A 23,124-nucleotide genomic window follows, 5' to 3' on the forward strand; every position below is an offset into this window, starting at 1 on the left:
AAACAAAAAGCTCAATCCAGTTGAATTCTACATTCCGAGCTGTTTTAAAAGTAAACAGATCAGAGCAGAACATCTTGCAACATCTATAAATATAAAAAGAACTTCTAAATTCACAGCAGAAATCTGAAGCATTTGTGTCTCTTGTCACTTCAAAGAGATGTTTATTTGATGGGCCATGCTCTTGAGCGAACACAGCATGAGGCCCTGTGATTTGTCTGCATGCTGTGGCTGGTTTTCCCATCTGTACGCCGGGTGGTAACGTGGCCACTGAGACGGAATTCAACCTGCAGTCAGCAGTCCTGCTTCTGAGAGGGGAAGATCCTTCACCAGGTATAAATATCACAGCCATGCATCAGCTGAACTACTGCACACATTTGAAAGCACAAAGAAAGGACTCTGCATTAATCCTTACTGCTGATGTATGGAAACCCATATTATGCTTTAGTACTTTGATTTGGATTTGAACAAAAAAAAATGGTTCACTGGACCCTAACTGAAAGAGGGGGAAAGGCTATTTCACCAACAGGAATAGAGAAACGAGCTCAAATATATTTAATTTCATTTTCTTAGCCAAGATCCATGTTTTATCAAGACAAATGTACTGGATTTCAGCTGCAGCACCGAGCCAGGCTGGTCATATCTCACTTGCAGTGTCGCATCCTTCCGCCGGGGGGCAGTGTGCATGCAGTGGGGAGAAGGAAGCAAGTTCAAGAGTGCAAGGAGAGATCATCGGCCCTCGCACTGCTTTGTCAGTACAGCTGATGGTGCACTTCAGCTAATCTCTGTCACCTCTCTACCTCCGAACAGCTAATTAGTCCTGTCACAAGTGAAGCTCACAGAACATCCATTAAGGCAGCACGGTACTGATGTTGGGAATGAGGGGAGTTTTCATTAGATATATTTGATTTAATGATGCTCAATTTATATAATTGATCAAGAAAATGATGTAAACAAAACACCAACAGAATTTTGTGACCATTACTGCATGTCTACAGTTAAAATGTTTGATCAGTAATTAGAGTTTTATGTATTTATTTATTCATTTTCAAACTCATTCACCCAAAACTCAAAGATGAAATGAATTCAGGTTAGAACTGGGAAAAGATGTGATTACAAGCACGTGCAGAGCCCAAATTACAGCATTCTGGCATCTGACTACACACAGGGGTGCACTGTTGAATCCACAGAGGGAGGAGCTAATTGGACACAGGTGAGATAGAACAAGACACAGATGGACGACATCAGGCTGAAGGAAAGGAGGCAAATTTAAAAGGGAACTTAAAAGGGACTTAAAACATCAACCTTCACTCAAGAGGAGAAGCTGCTGGAAGTGAAAGTCAGTGGAAAAGCTACACTAAAATGCCTCAGACTAGCCAACAGAGCTGAACTAGAAAATACAGAGACAGTTGTGTCGATGGAGACGGCCTCTGCTGTCAGTCCTGCTTATATCATGCAGCAGACGGACGTATAAGCTCACACTCATACATTTATTTCCATTTATTCATAACTAAATGTGTCTCTGGAATGTGGAAGGAAGACAGAGTTCCCAAAGGGACGTACAAACTCTTACCAGGCTGCGATTTGATTCCAGTGATTCGACGCTGCTTCTCTGTGCTGCCCCTGAAGTAGTCGCAAAGGCCTGTGCGTCACGAGCGAGCACACGTGGAGTTTATAGAAACCAGGAACCTGTAGAGAAGACGCACGTGCGCTTCCTAACTGAGCCTTAGTTACTTCAGTTGGGGAGAAGAAACCCTTTATCTGCACCCTCCACAGTTAATGGCTTTTCCTTGGATCATTCCCATTCAAATTATGAACTGAATGTGAAACCCCAAATGAAAGTGAGCGACTGACTGAGCACAATGGCTTTTAGATTTATCTTTATTAGTGCTGCAGCATCTGCCGTACGGAGGCTATAACTGCTTTTTTTAAAACTCCCGCTCACTCCTCTGTCTGATCAGTGAGTCAGGACTTAAAAATTACTCACGAGAATCCTCCACGTTTATTATTAGTAATGTTATTATTCTTTATTATGATGGGCTGCTGGTAGTAAAAAGACTGAAGCAGATCTCTCATCCTGCATTTTTAATTAGACAAAGGAGGGTGTGACCTAAATAGTCTGGCTGAGCCACCCGGAGTGACTGGTCACCTGATCTCAGCACCTCCTCCTCCTCCTCCTTCCAAATCAGAGGATCTCATTTTATCCCAATATGTGATGTGAAAACAAGGGCACTTTGCCGCGGGTCAGTGAATTTGGCAAGATGGCGAGGTGACAAGGTGCGCTCGTTTCTCTTCTCTCCTTACAGGCCGGGACAGGCGGAGTGTGAGCCGCTCGCCTCACCAGACTGGAGGCCCGGCTTTGGTTTCACGCGGTGATGTGATATGGACGCGCTCACTGGCCTGCCAACACGCATTCAGGCTGTTGTGATGTGTGCCAGATAGATGGCAGGAAGAAGCTGAAGACGCGAGTCTCAGCTGCGGAACCACAGGTGTGATGTTCCCAGAAACAGTGCAAGCTGCTGTATATTCCCCCCCCTCCAGAGCCAATTTTTAAACTACAATTTCCCAAACCTGCCCATAATAGAACAGATGTCGCCATCACCAGAGCAGCCTTTTAAGTTGCAGTCGCTTTTAAACAGCCCGTGGAGTGGAGGTTTCAGCTATGTCAGGACCCTTAAAGAGGATTAAAGAGAACTTTGGGAACGTGCTCAGAGTGTTCCGACAGATAATGCATCAGAGTCCAAAGGTGCAGTAAAGTCCTCACATTACTGGACCTTTGCAGAATACTTAAAGTGATGCTGTGATCAAGCCTGCGAGCTCTGCTTCAGCTGGAAACCGGCCAACCCCAGTGATTTCAGCTACGTTTGAATGGATTCCACACATCTGAGGTGTCAAAAAAATGCCTTGGGGGTGGGGGGGTCAGACATGTCCAGCCTAGAGGAGAGCCAAGGTAGCCCCAGGAACATCTATTCCACCCTGGAATAATTTATTTCCTTGGCATTAAAAATAGCCTGTTAATGATCTGAGCTGTGGTGCAGCAGGGGGGAGCGAGTGCTTCTCCTGTTGTCTTCTCATTTAAACTCAAAGTCCCATAATTACCATCATGCTGATGGATATATTTGAAAAGCTCACAAATTAGTTATCTATTCATTAAACTCTGCTGATTAAGGTTGAACAGTGATTCATCACTGCTCATCAGGCTTTTCCTGCACATTTAAGAGCGACTCATTCATTTCTCCCGCTGCTTTCCCGAGCATCCTGCCCTGCTCCCCTCTGCACATCTGGGCAACCTTCACCCCTGGCGCACAGATGAGGGCGGCCGGTCAGCACCGCCGGCGCCGGCACGCCATTTCTGAGAAACTGAATGGAATCCACCGTGCGGGTGAGACAAAAACACCCACAGATGCTCAGTGAATCCTCTTTCACTTTAATCCACATCACAATATGTTGCTGTTAAATTTGTACCTCCGTCCGTCCGTCCGTCCATTTGCTGACATGACAATTCATTATCAATGTCAAAGCTGGCCAACGGCTTCCCAAGCTTACATAACAACATCTGGACCAGAGACCTTGGTGAGTTATCTTTTTTATATAAAGCACTGATTACATCAGCGAAGGGCATCCCTGTTTGTTTTATGGAATAGGAGCCACAAAAGGGAATTTCTCTCTCTCTGTCTGTCTGTCTCTCTGCACTGCTCCTCTTTTTTATTTGCTAATGATGCTGAAACCGGGAATCATTTCACCTTCTCCGCAATCACCAACATCTGGTGTGCGCCATCTGTGCACATTGGGCTTGTCCATTAATATTAGTAAAGGAAAAAATAAATAAATGTGCAGATATTTTCTGGGACACTCCCAGCCCACATCTACCTGGAAGGCTTTGTTCTAAACTGCACGATAAGGTCGGGACAGAGAGATGATGACTCAGGAGAAAGAGAAGGGTGAGCTATGGGAGACCTAGTTAAGATACCCATGAGCGTGGAAAACCAGAGCAGGGCCATAAAATGGTACAAACAATACATGCAATCATGTTCAAGCGGACTAGAGCCATCAAATATACGTTTGCAGGGTAATCAAATCCACCCAAACTGCTGTCTGCCACTCGCTGTCATGCGTATTGCTTTACAGTCAGCCTTTTTTTATGTATCCCTCAAACACTCCTCATAAACATACACACAAATATGCAAATTTCCCTTCATCGTGCACCCAGGGGGACTTCAAGACTCGTGTAAAAGTGGAAACACGATTTGCGGCGCGGGGACGTGAATCAAAGCAGGAGGGCGGCAAGCGAATGAACACGGCAGCCAGCAGAGCGTTGAAGACGTATCAAGGACTCAGGGGGGGGGGGGGGGGGGGGGGTTGTATAGTGCTGCAGTGCAGTCTGCAAATGTGTACCAAATGACGGTGGACAACACTGTGCTGCGTGTGGGACCACAGCCCATAAACACACATTAAACTTTGTGAGAAACGCAGTAATAATGTTGCGTGAGCTCAATACTTGATCATAGGTGACCCTGCGCTGGGTGTGTGATTGGTCGGCCCGTGGGGGCCTTCAGCCTGAAGGGCCTGGACAAAAGGCTCGTGTTTTCGCTGCAGCCCCCTGTAACCTGTGTACATTTGCATTTGCGTTACGTCAGTGTGCGTGTGGAGCAAAGCTCTGAAGGTCCGCGCAGCTCTGGAGGGATGAAGAGACGCCGCTTTGTGTTTCAAATGTTGCAGGATGCGTCAAAGGCTCATTCCATGCATTGCATGCTGGGTTGTTGCCAGAACATGCAGCTCAATAGCTCTACACGACGCCACGTGTTACAGTACAGCGGTGAGAATACGATCTCCAGCTCGACCTACATAAAGTCCTTGCGTAGTTGTGCTGACATCAAAGCCTTGAAGACGGTATTTTAAGCAGCGCCTGTGATTTATCTCCAGCTTCTTGTTTAACTGCAATATTAATCATGCAGCTGACTGTGTGTGTGTGTGTGTGTGTGTGGGTGTGGGTGTGGGTGTGTGTGAGTGTGTGTGTGTGTGTGTGTGGTGTGTGTGTGTGTGTGTGTGTGTGGGGAACCTGCAAGCACACCCGGCTCACCTCACGCCGGTTGTGCTCTTGTTTATGTTCAGCACATGCAGACAGATCCTCTGATGGCCTCTCATATTTCACGCCTGCAGCTTTTACCCCCGTTAATCCCATTAAAAAGAAACAGAACAACAATCCTAGATGTTTCCTTCCAGCTTCGGCGGATTGTCCTCACGGTGCACTTGTCCTGTCCCTGATCAAATCCACCCCCCCGTGTAAATGCCGCGCCTGCTCTTCTAGTGTTACACCTCTGTCCAGGTTGCGCTTGTAAATCCATCACAACTGGCAGATGCAGACAAAGGTGACATTTAATGCCGAAAATCTCAAACTTCTCCTCGCCGCCTTGTACTTTTCCCGGCGTGAAGGAGGCAGAGAACAGTGATGCATCACTGAAATTGCAATAATGTGGAATAACAGTTGAGAGCTACGCTGAAGATCAATAGACACAATATCAGAAGAAACAGGAAGTCAGACATAAAAGCCTCTGCTGGAAATATTCCACCTTCATCATTTATAACGGCGAGAAATATCTGCTCCGTTTGTCCCCTCAACCCTGAGGTGTGAGCTGCAGCTATCTGGAAGTATCCCAACCAATATGCCTGAGAAGGGACGTGTCAGAAACACATCTGAGGCTTTTAGATCACAGAAACTGTTCCTGCAGGCTGTTTGTGGGGCGTGATCACCTGATCTGGGAGTAAAACCATGACTTCATCGGTGAAATGACAGAACGCTCAATGTTTCCTCTTGTGCAGCTCAAACATTTGAATCCGTGTTGCATATTTATGTCATATAATGTCCCTCCAAATGATAGAGAGGCAACCATTACTGGTTCGTCTTGAAGGTTTTGTTTCATATTAACATCTCCTTTGTGTTGAGTGCAGAGAAGATTCCACAACGCTGCTGTGTGGATGCATAAAAATACCATTTTGCAGAATACAGCGTGAATAATTCTTCCCCAAGAGGCAGCAGGCGATATGTTAATCTGATGGTTTCCTGCTGAATAAGAATGTCTGCTCGCTCTAACCTGTGTGGATGCACATATTAACCTCACGCCGACCTCTCAGAATAGACTGTGCATTTTCCCGAAATGACAGAATATAGAGTGGATGATACGGCAGCAGACGGTTCTGCCGGGCTTCTTAGAATTCCCAATGTAAAGGATGGCTGTAATCCCTCCTGTTTACGTTGGGATCGTCTCAGGTTTTCATGGCGACTAACAACCAGGCATAAAATAGACCGTCGTTGGTGAGCGAATGGAGAATCAGCTATGAGGCGAAACAAGGGAAGCTGCACCGCTGACCTCCTGCCTAGAAATAGAAAAAAAAATGCTGACAGGGAGAAAAGATGGCGGAACAGGATGAAGAAGGAGAATTTAGTGCAGAAAGCCCAGCAGCTAGAGAATGGAAGTGCATCTTGGGTGGGGAAATTGTGATTAGTGTGTATTTATTTATTCATGCACAGACAGCGGGCACGTGCGTGCGTGCGTTTCCATGCTGACATGCCTACAGTGGATGGCCCACTGTCTTTGATTAAGGAAATATCTGGCCTGATCAATCAGCACGCCGCTCCTTCAGGCGTGGCAGCTGGATCAGTCACTTGTCGTCCTAATGCTGCTCTGCAGTCTGACGCTGTTCCCCCTCCACCCTGCGACGCTTCCGAGTCCAGAAAAAGCACCACAAATGCCAGACTTCAGTCTGATCTTCCCCAATGAGTGGCGAGGACGGGCGGAGAAGAGGGAAGCCCGCACGCCTCCTGCAGTGGAGGAAAGTTGATCAACTGTAACTGTGTGTGTGTGTTTTGGCTGCGAAAGCTCATTTTCTTGAAAGCCTCATTGTGGTCAGGACATCCGTCACGGGCTGGACGCTGCCAGCGTCCCACCGCTTCGGAGCCTTGCTGTACGACCTGCTAGCTTCTCCCCCGGCAGGATTTACAGCTGCTCCGCTGATGGGTTTTTTTCTTTTGCATGTAGGTGGACTGACTCTGAGCAACCTATCCTTTGGTTCCAGCAGAGCAGATTTATCACCAGCTGGGAAAAGAGAGACAGAGAGCGCTGGTTGATGGAAGAGAGGAACTTCCATTTTCCTATACAGTCTCCACCATCCTCAAGCACTCAGTGTTTGTGTTTGGCTCTGAAAGTATCTTCCAAGCATCCCGATCAAGCCTTTTTTCCCTTTCTTTTCTTTCCCCACTCCTGGCGTAGGCTCTCGTCTCTGCGCTCACGCCAAACTGACGCAGTTTAATTATTGAAATGGCAACTGTCTCATATGAATGGAAAGATTAGAGCCACGTACGATATCCAATCAGATATCAGGCTGTCAGCACAGTTGTTGCCATGGAAGACAGATTGAGTGTTTATGTGATGATGTAAGGCTTCTTAAAACAGACAAAGGGAATTGATGGATGTTTGAGTAGAAAGTTGCTCTCATCACAGGAAATTCTGGGTGGTCGATCAGATGCTGCTGACAACTTTACACAGCTGTTAGCTGCGATAAGCCGCCATTTGCATCCCGCTGGCACAACGTTGCTACTTTTTATTTCACTAACATGGTCTCAGAGACTGCATTGAATTGTCTCATGGACCAAATATCCCCACAACTAATGCAGAGGTTGCATCTAACATCCACGGGCACTGAATCAGGATTCTGCTGTGGCGAGCAGAGCAGCTGATGGTGAGAGATGGTTGCTGCATGCCTCAAAAAACCCTTAAAACTCTCCTGGCAGAGTGCAGTTAAAATGGGATCTCCAGTCTGGTCAGTTTTGCTTTTGCTTTTCTCCTGAGAAAAATCCAATTTCTCCACTCCTCCAGTTTATGCTGTCCAGGTCGTGCGCTTGCCGCTGCCCACATTTTTACAAACAAATATCGATCCGCTGTCCTCGCCGTTGGCGGGACGCTACAGCCTCTTTAACTCGGGATGCTGCTCTCTGAAGTTTTCTGAAATTTGTCTGTTGAAATTCACCTGACACATCCAACGTTTTTGCTGGGAGCTGCATGAATCGCCACCACTCGGGCACTTGTGGTGTATATTAGCATTTTGTCAGCAAATCGGGGATCATCACAGTCTCAGTCAGCTGATTTACCCGATAATAGACTTGAAAAATTATTGTTGATGATATTATTCATATTAAAACAGCTTTTTCTGTCCCACATAATGCTTCACATTAACTAAAAAAGAAGAAAGACTGAGAAAGTGACAATAAGCACAAATACAATGCTGTTAAATTGAGACTGAGAGGCCAAATCCTTCCTCAAGCCTGTTAAGTGTCCATATTTTAAAAGAAGAAGGTGATTGGGACAAGTGTTCCTTTAGGAAATTAAAGTTGTGGACAACAGCTGTGACGAGTCTGAGCTTTGTCGTGCTGAATCATTGCTGGTTGTTGCTGGTTAAGCGTTGCATCTACTGACGAGCTTAGTCAGTCATTAGCAATTGATTCCTTAGCTGGGAATCGAACCGGGCACTTTGCCATCACGGGCTTCTTAATTATTCATGAGGATGAGCTCAAAGGGCTTAAACCTGTATTTAAGGCTCTGTCCAGAGCTCCTTTAGCCCATAATGAACCTTTAAAAGTTAAAGTTGCAGTGTTGACTCATGTCACAAAGGATTATGTCCTATGAAAACACACTTCCCAGCATGGTGGAGAACACTGCCGCCGTTTCTCCTCCTTAACCTCCGCAGTGGGCAACATTTTACCAAACCTCTCATATTTAATGTTGACCCACATAGTGGAGCCGGGGCTGGGGACCACTGGACATTTGTAGACTCTCCTTCATGGCACAGTTAGGGTCAACTGATTTGGATTAGTGAGGGTAAATTAATTTAAAATTGGGTTTTTCTTCCTGGATAAACTGGCTATTTTGGCTATTTTCTCTGTCAAATGCAGGTCTGCATCCATAAAAACAATTGCAGAAGTGTTGTCTGGAGTTCAAACTGAGGCCTGTTCAGAAATTCTGGCGTCTTCGCCAAGATTTGTCAACCTTAAACGTAATCGTTGGACGGGTGGAGCTCGCTGAGCGACAGCTCTGGATTAAACTCTGCTTGAAGGGGCTCAATCCAAGACAAGAAATTTCAAAGATTAAGAGACTTTGTGCTACGAAATGACCTTGAATCCTCTTTGACCACCACAAAACTCAGCTGCTCCAGTCACGGTCCATGCAAACGTGATCTGAATCAAGTCAGAGCACACTGATATTGATAATCACAATCTTGGAATCTCTGTATCCTCCTTTTTGAAGCCTAGAATGAAGCCGATCTCGTTTCAAAGGCAAGAGCAGCACATGATGAGGTAATTGTACCTTAGCGGGAAACCTTTTTTTTTTTTCCTGCAGATTTAACCTTGATGTGCTGCTGATTCAGCAGAGCTGAACACCAGGAAGCCTTCCAGCACGACGGAATCTCGGTAAATAAAGGGTGAGTGAGAGCTCTGGGAGGACAGATGAAGAGGGAACAGAGGGATGAGAGGGAGAAACCATGATCGATGTGCTGCTTGGGGAGGATCAAACCAGTCAGAGGATGAAGAGGAGGACCCGACGTTACATGTGTTGTTCAGACCAACCTTTGGGTCATTTTCCACTCGGACCAGGAACATGGTGGATCCTTTTACCATAAAATGACTTGAATTTCTCTAATCCCACCACCCAAAGTGCACAAAACACACGCACATTTTAGAATTGCGTACGCACAGATGCGCACTTGCCTGTCTGCTGGTGCCCGTTGTCTGCGTCGTCTGGGAGCTCGAGCACTTCAGATCACCGCGGATTATTTCAGGGATTTTCCCGAAATCTCTGGCTTTCAACGTTAGGCGATTTGACTTTTTGGAGCCATAATTAATGTTTAGATTCACATAATCTCACGGTCGTGATGTAGCAGCATCCTTCAGCTTCAGATTTATGTTTTACATTTATGCACATTTATGCACATTTATGTTTTAAAAGCATCACTCACACACACACGTGGACATAAGCATGCAGCGTGGTAAATATGTGGCGTTACAGGAGCTGAGTTCACATACAAACACCCCTTGCAACACGTGCATCAGAGAGAAATTATTACATGAGCAAAAATTTTATTTTGCCTCCTTCTCGGACGGGGAAAAAGCTTTAAAAAGGCTCTTCACACACTTCCTCTTAATTCTTGAAGCAGAGACACTGAAAGTGATGGTAAAAGCCCAATTACTGGTGCATTAGCAGGGCCACGATGGGCACAGATCTGTCAAGCCAAAGACAGATGTGGGACAGGGAAGGTAATCTTCAACAGGGCAGAATGGCGTCAAATGAGGATGATTCCTGGCTTCTCCTTATTAATATTTAGATTTTTTTGTTTATGAGTGTTTTATCATTGTATTTACTTCAGTGTAATTATATATTTTAGTGGTGGTTGCAGTGTTTGTGCTGTTATTCTCCAAACCAACACAAATCAAAGACATGTTTTAATGGTGATCTGGATTACCTCCAATGTCTGATGGGATTAGAAGTGTCAGTGCTGCTTTTGTTGCCGTAGATACCAAAATTCTCTCTCCGGCGTTGCAATCCTATTCTATCTCCATCTGGATTGTCTGAATGGTGATGTTAAAGTCTTTTTTTTTTTTTTTTCAAACCTGAATGCAAGTGAGACACCCGTAAAAAGGCCCCACACACCTCACACACACACACACACACACACACTGAAAACACTCAGCAGGCCGGGGACAGGCCCACTCCTCCCATCAAGGGATCAACAGATGGCAGTAAATCCATTACTAAAAATACTTGCCAATCCTTTGGGATTACTACGCATGGCAAGTGGACACTGTGTATGCCACAAATCTGGAATTACGCACTGAAAGGCCGTCCACAGGGTGCACCCACACCTGACCCACTCTCCAGGCATGTCTGGGGGGCAAAGGTGCCTGGAACTGTGCAACTGAGCAGCAGTGCGCTTCACTGAGCTTCCTAGTTCCACCAAATAGGCTCAAAAATAGCAGGAAGGCAGGTAGTTAAATTTAGATGCTTAAAGGAGACAAAAAAAGACGAGTCAGTAAAGTCCACCTTCAAGACAACCTTTGAATTGAGTAGTGATGTCACACATTGCTGCGTCAGCAGACTCCAGGCCGCTGACCCGGATCAGGTGTCGTGTCCTGATAAACCTCCACCTTCTTCAGAAGGAAGAGAGGAAGGCGATTTGCATTTGCCGTCCAAACTCTTCAGGCCTTGCTCGGTGAAAAGAAATTCTGTATCCTTCCCATAAAGTGGACTTTGCACGACACGGTGGTATAATATTATCACCAAAATATGTGCAACTTGTGCCACTGACGGTCACAAGACCTCATTAGCCCTGAAGCAGACAAAATCTGTTTCTTATGTAACACCGATAAGCAGTTGATGACCATTTAATCATGTATATGAGCTTAAAGGTTGAGTGCAGCTGCAGCCTTTTCTCTGTTTAATCTGCGCGGGGTTAAACAAGAGATCAGCTGCGTGGATCTAATTATGATATCGTCATGCACCCGTCACATTAACCCATGTGACAGGAAACACGGTCGAAGCCAGCTGGAGCTGGATCCTTTTCTGCTTTGATTCAGAATCCAGGTTAATCATTTGGGGTTCTGCTGATGGTTCCGACATTATTTTGTTGTCCACCAATTACACAATGTTGTCAGTAAAGAGTTTCAAGTTGAATATTTCCTTCTGGGAAGATCTCGGCTGAATTGCTGCTTGAGTGCTTAGTTTGTGGTCATGTGTGGATTATGTGGACCTGTGCTCCAGCTGGGCCATGTCCAACACCACATGCTCCATCTCTGTGGTCCAGGATACACTGACAGTCTCGTATGGACGTGGACCAAAGCTTTCAGTCCCGCATTACACCATTCCAAACATCGTCCTGTTCCCTGTCGCTGTTTAATTAAAATGGTCAGCCGTGTGACAAGAGTCTAAATGGAGGACGAGTACAAAATGTGGAAGATTGTATTTTTGTCTTTGATGTAATACCTTTGCTAAAACTTTGTAGCTTCAAGAGCAACAAATTACAAAAACATCTAGCAAAAAATGCTTTCTTAAAATCCAAAAGGTTGTCCTCCAGGGCAGCACAGCTGTGGTGTTGGACCCACAGCCCCCTTTATTCTATAGAATGTTCTGGGTCCAGGTCCAGTTTACATGTTCTCACACCTGTGGGATCTTACTGATAGTCCAGGTGCCTCCTACAATCTAAAATCCTGCACTCTTAACTGGATTACTCCTAGGTGTGAGTGCGGAAGTCTGGTGTGTGTGTGTGTGTGTGTGTGTGTGTGTGTGTGTGTGTGTGTCCAGGGATGGATTGGTAACACGTCAGTTACTGCTTGGATGAACCACGGCAAAAGAATTAGCAGTGTTTAAAAGAGGATGGATGGATGGATGGATGGATGGATGGATGGATGATGGATGGATGGATGGATGGATGGATGGATGGATGATGGATGGATGGATGGATGGATGGATGGATGATGGATGGATGGATGGATGGATGGATGGATGGATGGATGGATGGATGGATGGATGGATGGATGGATGGATGGATGGATGGGAGCCAATTTAACTTAAATTACAATTTTCTTTTCTTTTCTTTTTCTTCATATGTTCCCCTCATAAAGAAGGAACTGACCATACATTGAGTGCCTTGAATAAAATGAATAGGTGCTGGGTGGGGTGGGGTGGGGGGGGGGGGTCCATCACTGTAACTCAATGCTGCCATCCGGGAGCAGGCCGATGCTATTTGTGGCACACGCGATGGCTGGCAGTGCAGGGGTATGTAATTCTCTGTGTGGATGAGCTATTGCCCGTAAGCAGAGATGACTGGAAGTAATCTTCGAGAGACAATGTAATTTCAGCAGGGACGGCGAGACCGGCGCACAGAGAGGGACATTTCAACGCTGGGGACTTTTGAGCTCCGTCTTGGCAAAAAGAAAGTCTTTCCCTGATTTCCCCTGAACTTAAATTTCTTTTGTTGTTGTTGTTGTAGCCGTTTTCCCCGACTTTTGATTTGCCCTTTTAGGATTTGCAATTTGTTCTCTATCAGCATTCCTTTAAGCCATCAACCTTATGCAACGCCCCCCCCCCCCCCACACACACACACACACACACACACCAGCCCCCTAACACCACTGAAGTTACACAAGCACTGAGAAACAGTTGGAACACCAACAAATCCAATCTAACGCAAACCCCAACTAAAAAATAAAAAGAAATTAAGGAAGAGTCTGTTTCAATTATGAAACCACTCGGAAGATTACGTAATAATCTATTGCCAAACATGCAAAATATCTGAACTATTTTCCTCTTCAGGCAAGACGCTAGACTCAAAAAGCACATTTAAATCTGTTCTATCGTTTGGCCATGCTCCTTTTTTGTTGCTGACATGACAAATTTCCATGGTTAAGTTCTACTGGATCTCTTCTTCTGCACAAGAAATTATATTGGAACTTACGAACATGCAATTGTACAGAGGCAATAAATCTGCCCCCCTCCAGATTCCAACAGACGAGCATTCAAAAACAATGCTGTCACTGCAAAGTGGTGTGGAAATATGGAAAGGTTGATCACCTCAGGACATTCAGACACTCACATAAGTAGTCAGCTTATGGGATTTGTTCTTTAAATGTGACAGGAAATGAAAACTGAATGTAAATTCAGCGTTGAGGGATCAGAGGTTGGAGTGGACAGATTGCTGATCCTATATATTTTTAGCCATATCTTTAATCTAGTGGTGTGATTTTTAGATTGAGAGGCAGAAAACAGAGACTGGCATCAAAGGCTGTTGAACACTCTGTGGACAGTCTCAAAATACTATTTTGTGAATTTTGCATCCCTCCTATTAATTAATTATTTAATAATAATTTACGTCTCCATAAACCTACATGACTGACACGAACTGCCGTTTGGTTTCTAATGACACTTTTCTGCCTTCCTAAAAACAAAAGAAAGAAAATGTAAGGTTATCATTTAAATTTTACATTTACAAACATTCCGAAAATCAGTAAGCTGTTGGAGAAAGTGAGTTAGAGATTCAACCTCGATTACAAATAAATAGTTTCATCCTTTCAAGTTTTACTGAACACAAAAACATGTCAAAATGACGATTATTTGATTAAACTTTGGTTGTTACTGACTGGAATATAGTCCTGGAGGAGTGGATTAAAAATAAAAATATACCACCATCTGGAGAGACACCTTCAGATCATTGCTATGCGATCTTGTTTTGCTGACTCATCAGTAAAATCTCAGCCACGGCAGAATCATTATGTTCAACCTTTTAGATTGCTAACATTAAAATATTCTTTTAAAAATATTTTGGAATTGCATTAAGAGCCCATCCGTCTTCGGATACACGCATCAGCCTCGTTTATTAGAGCAGTTTCCAGGATTCTGTTTCGAACAAATCAACTCTGCAAGTCAATTACAAGCATGCCTGAAAAGCTAATATGTTGATTTAACAAAGTTTGGGGATGGGACAGATAGTTTGTCATCCCTAAATCGGGTTGTCATAATGCAATCTGCAGACATAATTCACCACGCCACTGATTACTTTATTACAATCCTATTATCCACCTGCAGAGCTAAAAGTGTCCTTTTGGCTCCCACGAACGCAGTCAGAGCTGCGCCTGAATGTCGGATGGTGCCTGCGACACCTTTTATGGCGCGTTATTCGCCAGACGCTCAACTTGCTTTCACATGTGAGCAGCAAACTCCAAAAACACCGACTCTGCAATCTGCCTCACCGTGTTGTAATCAGCCCTCACGCAGCAGGACACACAAACCAACGATCGATCATGAGAAAAGGCTACAACATCTTTATTTAAAAGAGAGAGAGAGAAAAGAAAAAAATGGCTGTAATATGTGATCTCTTTCTCCATGTGTGATAGAGATAACAGACGAGGGGATGGGGCGTTGAGGGGGGTATCATCAGCCACATTATGTAAATAAGGTGCAGGAGCATGTGCCAATTAATCCGCAGTGCCGTGCGAGCTGAGACCAGGCAGCAGCTTTTTGCGCGGCAGGAGCCCAGGCCGTCGGTAGATGGCGGTAACCCAAGAAACCTGATCCAGCGGGCTCTTGGGCGCTCTGTCTCAGTTTGCAGTACTCGCACTGGAGGCAGAGAGGAGCAGAGCCGTTTGAAGGACATAAGAAAAAACCCGTATAGTGACAGGAGAGCTGACGGCGCGTCCTCCCGTGTTCAGCGCGCAGCACCTCCCGAGCAGGAGACCGACCGCTCCGCCACCGAGAGCAACGGCAACACTCACAACACCATGGAAGACAAATCCAATTCGTTTTCCAGCGGCAAGGAGGAGAAGGCTGATGGGAATAATGTTTTTCAGAGGCAAGACTCGATACAGAAAAATAACACGGGGAGCCAGAACACGAAGGAGCACAGCAACTCTGTGAGCTTCAAAGGGGAGCGGGAAGAGGCCATGGTCGGCTTTGACGATCTGGAGGGGGCTTCCAGGCAACATGGTTTTATGCAGAGGCAATTTGGGGCCATGATGCAGCCCGGAGTCAATAAGTTCTCCTTGCGTATGTTCGGCAGTCAGAAAGCCGTGGAGAAAGAGCAAGAGCGGGTTCAAACGGCCGGATACTGGATCATTCATCCATATAGCGATTTTAGGTAAGGACTGGAAAAGACACCTGCTCACCCACCCCTTCCTCACCCCTCCCGTCACCCGAGGGTCTGCAAGCTATACACTCTCACACATAACGCTCTGTCATCGGCACAGCCTGCCTGCCCCGGAGCGCGCACGCTAATCTGCCTCTGGATTCAGGCAATCAGGCGTCCGTTTACCGACAATGTACACAGTGATTGTGTGTGCGTGCGTGTGTATGTGTGCGCTTCATTGCGGCATTTCTTGTTATAATAGACAGGGGATGCATTAAGGCTCCAAAGGACCGTCCTTGGAAAAAACAGCGCTGAATGTCATGATTTGGAGAATAAAGCACCAAACCAAACGTTGTCTGGCGGTTCCACAATTGCAGGCATGTGGCCTCATTGCGACACGCCGCCCGTCTAGAGGCAACGGGACCTGGACACAACGTGACAATGCCATTGCACCATCCCGGTTGTAAACATTTCATTTGCGGGCCTGTGAGTGCACGGGGCACAGAATGCGGTAAAATAAAATCGCGCAAAAGGCAAAATTCAAGGGGAGGCATCCCCTGTTGTTTGACACAAAGGGCTAAAACATGATCTGGCCACGGAGGTGTGAATGTTTATGAAGGGGTTTAGGCACAGAGGTAATGTGATGGAATGTGCCAGCCGCGCAGAGAGCTGCAGAAGCCACAATTCACTTCCCCTGTACGTCCCTGCATCTACGTTCTTTCGCGCGTAAATCGCCACAAAGGTGACCCCCAGTTCCACCTATCATCTGGCGTCCGGCAGCGTAGCAACTGAGCCCCCCACCATCCCCTACGGCCAGTTAAAGTGTTTCCAGTTTGTCTCACATTTCGAGTACATTGCGTTCGAACCGTAAACACGCCGGATCGGATGCAGCCGCGGCTGGTTTTCCACCCGACGCGTGTTTACAGTTCACACTTGTTCACACATGTGAGCCATCTCATCCGGTCCTGCGTCTGCAGCACCAGTGTCCCCCGGTGGCTGACCGTCGTGACTCCCATTTTCACTGCGGCTCCGTGTGGCGTGCCGGGGCTCGTCAGAACTGACCGTGGTCCTGAAGGCAGGAGAGCTCGGAGTCTGCAGCACTCTGCTCCACTGCAGCTCCGCACGCCAAAATCAGAAGTGCTGCACTCACGCTGCAAAGCGCCTCCTGGGGCGCTTGAGTCTGATGTGAGATCATTTTGCTCCCCAACTTGACTGCTGGGGACAATCTCATGCAGGATGTCCTTTACTCGGCCACGCAGATGCGCCATGATGACCAATGATGGTGGCTGAGAGCAGATTAGCACGCACGCAGCAGTCAATGAGCCTGAAACACATTATCCGATAGGCACATCTTCAGAGATGAAGTGATATTTCCTTCACAAAACGGTCCTTATTCTAGTGCCTGTGCTGTCTAACACGTCACAGAGACCTTAATAATGGGAGGCGATGGTTCACATAAGCAGAACATGATTTGAATCGCACATACTTATTCAACAGAGACAAATCGGGCCGTTTGCCTCTGCTGCTGAAACTCTCTCCTTCCTCTAGTATTCCCTGTTGTTAGATTTTTAGAGCTTTCATTTCTGCTGTATTGAAGTTGCTTTTGTGGCAGTGAGACGGAGGATGATGAAGGTGGTGCAGGATGGAGAGGTTATCAAGACAGAGTACTGGTGGTAGACTTTGCTCGGAAAATCCACTTTTACTGTGACTTCACGGGTAATCTTTATGTTTTCCAGAGCCTAAAAACATATTATTATTATTACTTGCTTTTGCACAGGACTGCAAGCCTTGTTATCATACAGTGTAATTAAAAATATATAGCTCAGTGACAGGAAGGAGAAGAGAGAAACGAAAACACTGTACGATCTTTTAATGAAAAAGTCTTACGCAAGTGCACTCCGTGAGTGACACCACCATTCATGCGGGCCTTATATGGCTTCGGAGGAGTGTTTGAAACTCAATATCCAACATATTCTTTTGTACACAGTGGATGGTTAAAGATTGATGGCAGGTTAGTAAAATGCATTATTCATTGATTTTTAGAGAGGCCTCATACATGAGCTTATACTCCTCTGCATGTGCAGAGCTGAAGCTCTGATGGACTCCCGAAAGATTCTGTGATGAAGAAGACAGTTTTTGCCAGGATGGACTATTGTAAGATTACGCAATGCTAAATAATATAATCATTATTATCACAACAGGAAATGATGTAATCATCATGCAATCATCATGTCCTGATGTTATATTTCTTAATGTTTGCACGGCTAGTCAGGCATCAGTTGTGCTGAATATTGATCCCACTCTATATGTGGTAGAGCACGACCCCTCCGCTCACCCGCAGATGGGACGGCGTTGGGCCGTGCGTGGTTTCGTTTGTTGCTTGGCAGGAGAGGCCTGGCATCGATTGCCACCGAGACCTTGTTGTTGAGCTCGATTTGGATGAGGATTGCATCAATAATCATCCTCGACTGGCTGGAGTTGGCACTCTGGTCTTCATTGGAGGCGGTATCTGTATCAACTGTGAACATCTGGTCTCTGTGGAGGTTTTCTTGTTATTCTTTGGGTGTCAGGACCAGTGTAACGCTGCAGCAAAGAAGCTGCGGATAAAGCTCGCTGTCCCACACTTCACTGGTGTCGCTGCGTTTTCTGTGGTGCAACGAAGCGAGATGGTTGGCACATTCTCTGCTGCTCTTTCAAAGGGAAATTATCAGGCACACAAATACTTTAAACACTTTTCTTTAGCTTGCTTTACTTTAGAAGGTAAAAAGTCATCTTGCCACTGTGCAGGCAGTGTGGTTAACTCTGTAGATCGTCCAGTTCTGAAAGTGAAAGATAATGTTTTATTCATTAGAGAAGTGGGCGTCCTAGAGGTCATGTACATTGTAAATACCATCCATCCAAATCAAGACAGAAATAGAAAGACGTGGGCAGTCCTGTAGTGAAAAACATCCAACATTTCCATTTGTTGAAACTCGATATTTCTCAAGTAACAAATCTGCCTTTTCCTTTACAAACAGTAAATTCTTCGGCTTTAGTTTTTTTTGTTTGCTGTTTGGCACGGATTTGAGATGGATGGAGCACGTTTCAGCTTTGACACTCAAGCTCCTGTTCTCTATTTGAGTCCATGAACTTTGACTTTTCCGTGCTCCTTGTAATTATTTTGGCCTCATTTTTAAACTGCAGATGCCTCAAGCAGCCTAAAATACTCCAGCCCTGCATCCTAAAAATGCAACAGAAATCGTGCTTTACTGTCACCTTGATCACCTCTTTCCACCACCTCCCCTGAGGTATGAATAGTCCTCTTCTGTGCATCTCAAGGCAGCGCAGAGGACATAGCAACGCAGTTTCCTGCACCAGAGTCTCGTATTAAAATGAAATGTCAAAAAAATATAAAATATTTCTCCCAAATTCAGTTTCCAATTCATCCAGTGTGTGTGTGTGTGTGTGTGTGTGTGTGTGTGTGTGTGTGTGTGTGTGTATGAAGTCAATCTGCTGGCGTGTCCCTGCTTTGATGTTCCATTGAACGCTCCATACGAGCAGTTGTCCATAGGCGACCGTAACTGCTGAAGTAAAAAATAACAATGATGGGTATCACAAACCACCTGGACGACTGCTGTAAAGCTGAAATGAAGACAGTTATTGGACACATGATCCCTGGATATTTCTGAAGCTAAGGCCTTGCATTAATTAGCCACATGGGCAACGACAGTGAGGGGCAGTGAGGTTCAGCACGGACAGGCAGGCAGGCTGTTGGGCCTGCAGCCGCAGGTATCTGCAGAGTTTTTAGCTCTTTAGGTTTTCTGTAAGCATCTATTTTCATTGGCGGCTGGGCGTCCTTAACTGAGGCCCGGGACGCTTTGTGAAGAGAGCAGGGCGCTGATGAATCACCGCTGCCCCTGCTCATCAGGGACAGAGTGCAGAGACATTAACATGGCCAAGAGGGATGAGAGGATCGCAGTCCAGCAGCTCTCTGCATACAGGACTGCTCCCTGCCCAGTTGGTGACGTCCTTGACTGGCGGCTCGTTTTCAGCTGGCAGGAGCCACAAATTATTCTTCATGCAGGGAAAATGTGGAAGCTTTGTAGAGACTAGTTGTAAAATAGATGTATAGCTCTTTATGATGCGTATGATGAATCCTGCTTTAATTTGGAGCTCACCTGGAAAGGACAACATGGAAAATGTTCGTAATGTGGGAGGGTTGAGTTTGGAGCCCTTGACAGCTGTTGAGCCTCTCTGATGGGATGTTGGGTTTCCTTAATGCTACTGGTGACGATTCATTTTAACATATTGTTCACCTCTGTTATTCTATTGTCTCCATGGGCCTGTACATCTGATTTATTCTAGTAAAACCAAATCGCTAATAAAAAATTTCTAAGATTCAATTAGTGTTCTTTCAGCGTCTACTGGGCTTAGTCAGGATCTTTAATTGATTGGTTGAGATTTGTAGTTTATGGTTTTGATTGTGAGACTTTAATGCAGCGCTCTGGGATCTATCTATGCATTATTTACCTTCAACAGTGTGTCTCTCTGGACTGACTCGTGTGTGTTGTTCTGCAGGTTCTACTGGGACTTGATAATGCTCATCATGATGATGGGGAATCTAATCATCATTCCTGTGGGAATAACCTTCTTCTCAGACCAGAACACCACCACCTGGCTGGTCTTCAACGTAGCGTCGGACACCATCTTCCTGGTGGACCTGGTCATGAACTTCAGGACGGGGATCGTCAACGAGGAGAGCTCAGAGATCATCCTCGACCCCAAAGTCATCAAGATGAATTACCTGAAGAGCTGGTTTGTTGTGGACTTCCTCTCCTCCATTCCAGTGGATTATATCTTTTTAATAGTGGAGAAAGGCTTTGACTCAGAGGTATATAAAACAGCCCGGGCCCTGCGAATCGTCCGCTTCACCAAGATCCTCAGTCTTCTGCGTCTGTTGAGACTGTCCCGACTCATCAGATACATACATCAGTGGGAGGAGGTACGTAGGTGTGTTCTGTTTCAAAAAACTGAAACCAAAGGTGTGAATGTGATTGTGTTGTTGCCTGGCGGGGTCCTTTTCCCTGCAGCACAGCAACAACCTTGGGAGGTTAATTCATATGTGCACGTATAGTAGAAAATACCTGAAGCACTTCACTGATGTAAATGGCCTCCGCCCAGTAACGATTGACTGGGGTCCCAATTTCCGGGTGTCGTGTCCCGACTGTGGATCCGTGCCAATGGTTGGTCGCTTTTCATTTGCTCTGAGGAGCTTGTCTCATATGCATTTTAATGCATATGAGACAATTGAATGTCTCCATATAGGACTGGTTGCTGAACTTCTGCATGGAACTTTATTGTACACGGGCCAGTTCCCATCCATGGATCACTGAAGATGTAAGCAGCATGGAACAGCCATCTCTGTGGTAGCGTGCCAATGGGGCAAGTTTAAACTTTAAAGCATTAGCCGCGCATCGGTGGAGCCTTATTCGAGCGTTCCTTAAATATGGAGTTTAGACTCTCTGATAGTCGTGAACCATGTTCTGGGGAAAAGGGCACCATATGGGCTGCACTTGTCTGGCGTTATTATCTCGGTACAATCGCCATGTGGGAAGTTGATTATGCATTTCACATGTACGCTATGTTACTATGTAGCTTCCAGAGCAGCAGCAGGAAGACACGATGTTGTGGGCTAGGTTAGAAACGCAAATAGACAGTGCCGCAAGGTTAATGAAAATCTGCAGTGAGCATGCAGAGACGCAGGCAGCGCAGTATAGGGATGTGTCATAATGCTTGCATACAGCAGCCCCCAACTCCCAGTTTGTCCCTCTTGTGCTCGGCTTGTTCTCTTCGCCTTTATTTGTCTTTCGTGCTCATGCAAACCATCTCTCAAATCCTTCCGAACCTCATCAGAGATGGGAGGGGAAAAGGTTATATGGCGCATACATTAAACGGAATCATACCGCAGCAGTGTTGGACATGTTTAGAGGAGACGTGAGAAGAAAGATGAGGCACTCGGTGGAAAAATCCCAAGCTGTCATAACATGTTAGGTGCAGGATGCAGGATTAGCGAGGGACAAATGCAGTCTCCAGCCATCATAATGAGTTTTGGAGCAGCGAAGCATCACGGCATCAGCCTTGGGGAGGGCTCGGATCGTTATTCAGAGACTCCAGTTCCACTTTAAATCATCTTTTCCTCCTTGCATGTCCGTCATTCCTTCATCTGTTGTGTGCTCTCTGCCCCCATCTTCACTTTGTCACCATCTCTTTTCTCCATCTGTGAAGCAAAGGAGGCTGCGATGTCATCAGTGCCGGCCGGAACGAGTCGAAGGCAGATTTGTTGCATCTCTGACTTCCTTTGCTGCTCTTCTTTACTTTTAAATGCCATTAAAAAACAAAACCCAAAAGTCTGCAGCAGGCAGGCTGGTGAGGACTCTGGGGAACAGAATATTCAAGATGTTTGCTTGGACAGATTTTGCTGCCTTGGTGTTGCTACTGTTTCCTTACCTTCTTGGCTATCATATGATTAAGGTGTGAAGCGCTTAGTGTGAGGCGAACACACTGCTCACGCAAACGCTGTAATTTACATAAGCCCAAGTCAAACAGGAGCCACCGCACTGTGCAAACATCTGCTCTCTTATCTACACATCTCCGTGTTCCTGCGTGTTTTAGGCTGGTTGTGATTCCCTCAGGACAAAAAGAAAGTTAAGAATTACTCAGAGTAAAATGTAAAAAAGAGAGAGAGTGAATAAATAAATCTGATCCATAGGTCCCCACAGCAGCCCAAAAGAAATCTAGAAATCCAGTGTTTCCCACCACTGGCCTATACTGGTGCACAGAGGGATCATATTTAATGGCTGAGCTGTTAATAATTCAGAGAAATAATGAGAACACTTATGGAGGCCCTTTTTTGTTCTTTCATCTTCACAGGGTTTCATACTTTGCAAAGATATTTTTGCCCTCTGCTCTGATGACTTTCTAAGCCATGCCTCCCTCGTAGTTTCCCAATTACCCCAGTGACCTCACACCAGACAGATAGAAATCGCAGAACTTTCACTTTTACCTGCAGATGTAAGTGGAAACGCTGAAGAGATCCTGGTTTGCTGCTGTCTGTAGTGCTGGGCTAATGAGAGACGCTGATGTCAACTGAGGGCAAAGCATTTGTAATCCCCACAGCTCCCAGTGCCACATCTGGCTCATCATGGCCACCGAGTCTCTTGTCAGAGCCCAGCGCCACAGCAAAGGTGCAGGTTGGGCTAGTGGCAGTCTACCAGCCCCCAGAGGCAGCTGTAGACTCTCTGAATGCCAAGTTTGTGTGACATTAACGAATCAGCCTGGCCCAGCTTTTGTTAGCATCGATAGGCTACTCACACACACACACACACACATACACACACACACAGCTTGTATTTACATTATGTCACAAATTTGCTGAGAGCTTCAGTCAGTCACCAGAGATATATTATTTATATTTACATATTTTTC

At 45.8% G+C, this 23,124-nt stretch overlaps 1 protein-coding gene and 1 long non-coding RNA gene across 2 annotated transcripts in view; both read left to right on the plus strand.

Moving 5' to 3' along the window:
• Window positions 1–112: 112 nt before the first annotated feature.
• LOC130516969 (uncharacterized) lies at window positions 113–1,020 on the plus strand. The gene is made up of 2 exons (XR_008947611.1): window positions 113–330; window positions 613–1,020. It is a non-coding gene; the product is annotated as an uncharacterized LOC130516969 (long non-coding RNA).
• Window positions 1,021–15,019: 13,999 nt separating this feature from the next.
• The window catches only part of LOC130517681 (potassium/sodium hyperpolarization-activated cyclic nucleotide-gated channel 1), a 40,657-nt gene continuing 32,552 nt past the window's right edge, over window positions 15,020–23,124 (plus strand). The window contains exons 1-2 of the mRNA XM_057019711.1: window positions 15,020–15,672; window positions 20,218–20,641. Coding sequence (XP_056875691.1) covers window positions 15,317–15,672; window positions 20,218–20,641 — 780 coding nt within the window. The 5' untranslated portion in view covers window positions 15,020–15,316. The remainder of the gene's footprint in view (window positions 15,673–20,217; window positions 20,642–23,124) is intronic.

This window comes from Takifugu flavidus, chromosome 20 (assembly GCF_003711565.1).
Source record: "Takifugu flavidus isolate HTHZ2018 chromosome 20, ASM371156v2, whole genome shotgun sequence".
NCBI classification, from domain to species: domain Eukaryota; kingdom Metazoa; phylum Chordata; class Actinopteri; order Tetraodontiformes; family Tetraodontidae; genus Takifugu; species Takifugu flavidus.